This window comes from Acipenser ruthenus, chromosome 17 (assembly GCF_902713425.1).
Source record: "Acipenser ruthenus chromosome 17, fAciRut3.2 maternal haplotype, whole genome shotgun sequence".
Lineage (NCBI taxonomy): Eukaryota > Metazoa > Chordata > Actinopteri > Acipenseriformes > Acipenseridae > Acipenser > Acipenser ruthenus.
Window position 1 is genome coordinate 31,969,976 of NC_081205.1, and position 6,904 is coordinate 31,976,879.

Genomic DNA, 6,904 nt, shown 5'->3' on the forward strand with positions numbered 1-6,904 from the left:
TTCTAAGTTTATTAGTTTCAGATTCAGGTCACACACTCAGCCTGGGATTACATTTTATTCTGATCTTGTTATACTTACTTTCACTTTATAGAAGTACCTAACAAAAACAGTAAGTCTATGTTACGCTAAAATGCCATAAAACTGGGTGCTCAGACTTTTTCTTTATAATCTTATCTATAACAAATGCTTATAACTATATTATGTTTTACTTTATGTACAAGTGTGATCTTCTAAAAATAAAAACAAACTAACAAAAATATTTGGAAATAATTAAAACAGTTTTCTGTTTTTTTTTTTTTTTTATCTAATGTGATGCAAATAATAAAATTAAACCTTTTTTTTATTTTACAAAACTAGGATGGGTCTCTTGTCACACAAGAAACTTGGTCATGTTATGTTTCCAATTAGCAAGGGAGGTCAAATGTCTGCAATTTCATTTTTTATATATATATATATATATTTCCAAAAGTATAATTTATATAAATATGGATTTTTTTTTTTTTTTTTTTTTTTAAGAATATAAACTTCACCAGACAGAACAAAAATAAGCCACACAGCACAGGAAGCCAGAATAAAAACAATTCAATAACAGGACAGTCAAAGCGAGAGTTGCCTTATGCTCTCTGATAACCTCTTTAAGCATGCTGTGCGCACATCTTCCACTTACTGGACACTGGAGCCATTACTCACAACTGATTGTTCCATTTCTTGTTTCTTTTTTAATCAAGTTACAGTATCTGATAGATCCTCTGCAGGCCATGGGACTGCAAATGTGTTCATGTCACCCAAGAGTTTTCATATAAAAAAAAAAAACAAGACTGAAGAGTCTGCAACATTGCATGCAATAGGCTGTGTTAAACAGAGGACTTCAGCTAATAGCAAGGGTTCAAAATGTGTACTCTTTTTTTAAGTTTGATTGACTAGAATTGGGTGTAGGTTCAAAGTGGTGCTGCATTTTTTTTGATTGAGTCATGCTTAGTGTAGCCAGTGTAATCAGCTTGTCAGAGTGGTGTGGAGTGGGTAACTGTAAAGGTACAAGATCAGACAGCTATACGAACTGTAATGTCCCCAGCCTCACACTGTATCACTATGTTGTGAACTACCTCCATTCCTCTATGTATCCCTATGGACAAGGAACAAGAACTTATTTATACAAGCCCAGCAACCCTTCAAATGCAAAACTAATTCTATATTCCTCTGTAAAAATAAATACATTCTTTCATGCTTTAAATGAAAATATGTACGTGAAGCGGGTGTTACATCTTTTTCCTTATCTGTGAGTGCAGACTGACTTATCAGAACCTTGCACCCCTAGATTGCAAGACGAAGCTGTGTTAAAGGGACGGGCTGCTTAAGCAGATGACAGTTCTAATTGACTATCCGTTTACAAGTGATCACCTTTAAAAAGGTCCTGCTATCGTCGACTTTTCAGAATTTCAACCAGGCAAGTGTGGTTTTTTTTAATTTTATTTTGTAAACATGTATTTTAAAATAACAACCATTAGAGGAATACATTTTTTTGGGAGAGGAAAAACACTTATATTAAGTAAAAAAATCAATTTTCATAGGAAATGAAAACCTATGTAAGAAAAAAAAAAGAATTTGAATCAACATGACGAAATGGCAATTTGGTTGATGCTGGATGTATTTTGACCATTTTCAGATCAAATTAAGCTCAGCTAACAATAACAATTCCTTAACTAAAACCAACTTGAAATTATCTTTATGTCAAGCTGTATAAACATCCTATTTGATGTGTTAAAGTTCTGTGTTCAGCAAATTGTAAGTCATTTTCTTTTCTTTTTTGCTGGTTTCTTGTAATTTCGTGTTAAGGAAGTTTGACTTCATATCAATCTCTACCTGAGTATATACAGTTTCTATCAAGAGGGCTTCATTGTGAATAGTACAAGCAGTGTTGAAAAGAAGCGGCTGTGATGTCACATTGATGTCACAGAACAACGTTCTGAGCAGGTTCATTGACCAACCTTAATATTCTAATACTACCCTCTGCACAATATACTGTACAATACACTACAAATGCATTCCAGAGGCACTATAGGAGGTATAACTGCAATGTGCAAACTGGAAAAAAAATGTTGTTGCCTTTTTTTTTGTTTTTTTGCATATAAGTCTTGAAAAATAAATATGGACTGGAGAGGAGGGCTATAGTGGAAAATTATTGACCCGAAGGAAGACTATTGTAACTGACAGGGACTATAATGCCCAAAGCCACAGACTGAGGGCATTGCTCCCTGGAGGTAACAATAATTAACAATTAATTTTCCATTATGAGCTGAGCATGCAGTACATACTTAATATACAAGTCAGTCAAAATAATAAAAGAGGCAAGGTTGGATTTTAAATATGACTTTATATACTGTAAAGCCATAAATATTTGCAAGCCTTTTATTATGTGTTTTTCACGTATGAAAAAAAAAACTGACAGACAGAAACTATTGCCCGGTGGTGTAAGGATGTGAAGGCAATAGTTAAATATATTTTCGCTCCTGTGATGAGGTTTTAACCAGTCACAGGCCAGAACTCCCAAGCACTGACTCATATATAGATCCTGTCTGTTACTGAGCAGCTAACTTTTATTTTATTCATTTCAATTGCACGTTATTACAATGCCTTAACAGCAAGTATCAAAGTATAGAAACATTTTACTGAATTGTTGAAGTTTAATGATTCCTAAAGTTCTGTAATGTGTCAAAGTTGTGCTGAATTGTATTGATGATTTTCAGAGTTTGGTGTATGGTATGTTTAATTACAGTATTTCATTACCTAAACTGTAGGTGTTAAAGTTTCACTGAATTGCATTGATTTCATGATTTGTAAAGCTTTGTAATTGTGTATGCTTAATGTGATAGAATAGGTTACTAGCTATATATCATCAGTAGGTACTTGTGTATGTTAACTTTATTCCATACATTATTAAAAGTGGAGTAATTGTTATTAATACCTGTTCGATTATCCATACAAATCAATTATGCAAACTGGTGTCTATATACACACACACATTTTAGAAATGTAATAATTTACATAAGATCATTCTTTTCTTTTCACAGGGATCAGAATGCCTTCCATATTCCTAGTCCCCATTTGTCTTCTGTCCATACTGTGTGGATTTCAGTGCCAGCCTAATAAGACTGAGAAACATCAGGACCTCTATTCCAATGCGGATACATTAGAAATCCCAGCTAGTCTAAAGACTGGTGTGAAAGAAGTGATTTTTGTTGGAACTGGTATTTCAGAGATCAAAAATGGGGCCTTTAAAAACAACTCCCAGCTAGAGAAGATCAGCTTTCTTAACAATCCTATTGTTTCAATAGAAACAAATGCATTTGAAGGTTTAGACAGCATTACAGATATTGAAGTTTTAGGCAGTAAATTGCAGTTACTACCTGTTGGTGTTTTCGACCACGTTAAAACCCTGGAAACTCTCATATTAAAGAACAACAAAATCAACACAATACAGAAAGGCTTATTCAATGGACTTACACATTTGAAAACGCTTGAACTGCACATGAATGCAATCGATTCACTTCCTGAAGAAATATTTGATCAGCTTGAAAATCTTGAAACTCTTCACCTGGCCAAAAACCATATAACCTGTGTTTCAAAAGATATTTTCAATAAACTTCATAACCTTAAAAAGCTCCGACTTTACGAGAACGACCTCAGAGCTGTTCCTGATGGCATCTTTGATAACCTGCCCAATTTGACTGAGATTGCACTGCAACACAACAAGATCAAGACGTTGCCTCCTGGTTTATTTTCACAAAATACAAATGTAGAGAAGCTGTACATGGAAAATAACTCCATTTCACAGTTACCGTTAGGGATTTTCTTTGGTCTTCCTAAAATCAAATATCTAAAGATTGATAATAACCAACTAACAAAACTGCCTGATGTTCTTTTTGGAGCAATGCCCAAACTGACTGATCTTAAGCTTTCCAGCAACGCTCTCATGACTCTCCCAGATGGGATCTTCAGCAATCTCACCTCTCTAAAGAAACTGGCTCTGTCTAACAATCACATTACTCAATTGACAAGCTCCGTTTTTGAGGGGCTGCAAAAGCTGACGGACCTAGATTTACAAAATAATAATCTGAAGTCCTTGGACAGCCAGACATTTGTCCTTTTGCCCAAACTCAAAAAATTATCACTAAATGGTAATCCGTGGAATTGTGACTGCAATTTGATCAATCTCGTCAACTGGATAAAAGCAAATCCGACAAAGGTCAAGTCATCTGCATCTGGGACTTGTGAAAGTCCTGAAAATCTGAAAGGCAAAGCCTTAAATTCCTTAACAGAAGACCAACTCATTTGTCCAACTACTCCTGTTGTCATCACCACATCAGCACCTACCACCACGATAGCCTTCACAACTACAGTAAGTACTACAGTTCCTGCCACTACCAAGATCGAGACTACATCACAACCAACAACAGAGGAAGACACAACCACCATCTTGACTACCAATGAAGCCACACCCACTACCACAATGATGCCAACCACACTGGCAACTACAACCGAGCAGCTCACATCCACAGAGCCAACAACATTATTTACAACCTCCACAGAGCTTGAAACCACAGTTCAGACCACCACGGAGATGTCAACCCCAATGAGTACCACCGATGCAGAAACCACAGCCCTGCCAACAACTACAGGGGCCTGGACAACCACAGCCCTAACAACCTCCACCCTGCCAGAAACTACAGAGCAAACAACTACCATTGTAACAACGGCATCACCAACCACAACTACAGAGCAAACAACTACCATTGTAACAACGGCATCACCAACCACAACTACAGAGCAAACAACTACCATTGTAACAACTACACCACCACCACCAACCTCAACTACAGTGGCCTGGACAACCACAGCCCTAACAACCTCCACCATGCCAGAAACTACAGAGCAAACAACTACCATTGTAACAACGGCATCACCAACCACAACTACAGAGCAAACAACTACCATTTCAACAACGACATTACAACCAACACCGCCACCACCACCACCAATCACAACTACAGTGGCATGGACAACCAGTACCCAGCTTGAAACCACAGAACTAACGACTACCATTTTAACAACAAGACCAACACCACCTCCGAAGACTACTCTAACATGGACAACTACCCAGCCAGAAACTACAGAGCTAACAACTCCAATTTATACAACACCAACTACTACAATATCCTGGACCTCCACTGATCCTGAAACCACAACATATTTAACTGAAACAACAAGTATTGCCCAGTCAACCCAGACCATACAGCTCCCAATAACATCTGATTCACAATACAGTTTGGATACTTGGGCAGACATATCCTACTGCAAGATGATGCTGATATCATATACAGCAATGGTGGTGGTGGAAATCTGCTGCACCTTGGTCCTGGCAAAATTTGTATACACACTTTACCAGTCCCTTCAGTTCAGAGGGAAAATGTATGCAAATGTCAATCTCACACATTTTTCATACAGGAAAGAGCTGATACTGCAACCCAAGAACTAGAGACAAATAAAAAATGTTATTAGCTTTGTAGCTATTCAACAAAATTATATAAAATGTCTTAACAGTAGACACGTTAAAGCATGTGTAAATAAAGATCCTGAAATTTACTTTAAATGTGAGCTTCTGGAAAATCGATTTTTGATTGTCAGGGATCAGTGAACATGATATAATCACAGTAAAAGCTGACAGCCATTCACTGCACAGAAACACAATATCTGAATGATTTCCATTTTGACGGATCAGACAGAAGCTGGATCTGCAAGAGAGGAAATTTGTGACTTTCACAAGAGAAGTTAATTTTGCACATACACATGTGTGCCTATAGGATATCAGCAAAGAGCAGGACTATGCATGTGTTTATTATAGCATTTTCTGTGCAGTGAACTCCCAGAAGATGCCATGACAACCCAGCCACTATGGATGTATATTCTAAATATATTAAATAAAGGAGTTCTGGAAGCATTAATATAAAAGTGTGCAGACTAAAACGTTTTTTTATAAGATTATGGTCAATAAAATCTCCATATTAGTGTGTGCATATTTATTTTCTTTATGGCATACTTTGGGATAAAAGGCCCAACTTAATGAAGGGAAATGTTAATGTCCAAACAAAACCAGCAACAAGTTAGAAGGTTCATTTAAGGATTCAATCTCAAGTTGTTTGCTAGAGGTTTTGTGACTACATAATGGCTTATTTATTTCTGATACTGAACCAGGACAACATGCACTTTCCATGAATGTTAAAAGTTAGTAAGTAAACACTTGTCCTCCTGGCTGTCATTCAGAGCACCCTACAGGGGAACCAGCCACACAGATGAAGCGACACATCCTTGAATAGCCATTTATTGAGGTGGGGTTTTCAAACAGGTCAGGGTGTGGCAAACAGCAGGACCAATCCCATCTCTCTCAGATCTTGTAATGTGGGTTCACAGGTCTTGTTTATTCTGATAGAAGATGTGATGCAGGTTGTAAAGTGTCTGGATGGAGCTGCTCTGACATGGAAGCTGTGTCCTTGACTAGGCCTTATTGTTGTCAAGCAATTAAACAGACAATGTCACATCCCAAATAAAAATACATTATTTTATTTTATACACACACAGATCGTTCCCTCGTTATTTCAGTTAAATCTTTGGTTCATATTTAAAGTATGGGGTCAACATTTCTAGTGAAAGGAAAATAAATACAATCATGTAGCTACTGTAAAAACTACCAAGAAACATCTAGTAATGTAACTTGTAGTAATTCAATTAAACTCCCTTTTATTCCTCTGAGAAAATGTGCCTTTGTGTTTGCACATGCCCCTGTGATCCTGACTTGCACCTTCTGTCCCTTATCTCTACCTGTCACTCTGTGGCTCCGTCTGTCACTTTG

General features: G+C 36.9%; 1 protein-coding gene across 1 annotated transcript; it reads left to right on the forward strand.

The window, feature by feature from the left end:
- Positions 1 to 1,347: 1,347 nt before the first annotated feature.
- On the forward strand, positions 1,348 to 5,647 carry LOC117423208 (leucine-rich repeat-containing protein 15-like). The gene is made up of 2 exons (XM_058990409.1): positions 1,348 to 1,444; positions 3,069 to 5,647. Exon 2 carries the CDS (start codon positions 3,077 to 3,079, stop codon positions 5,531 to 5,533), a length of 2,457 nt encoding a protein of 818 aa, XP_058846392.1. The 5' UTR covers positions 1,348 to 1,444; positions 3,069 to 3,076; the 3' UTR covers positions 5,534 to 5,647.
- The last annotated feature ends 1,257 nt before the right edge of the window (positions 5,648 to 6,904 follow it).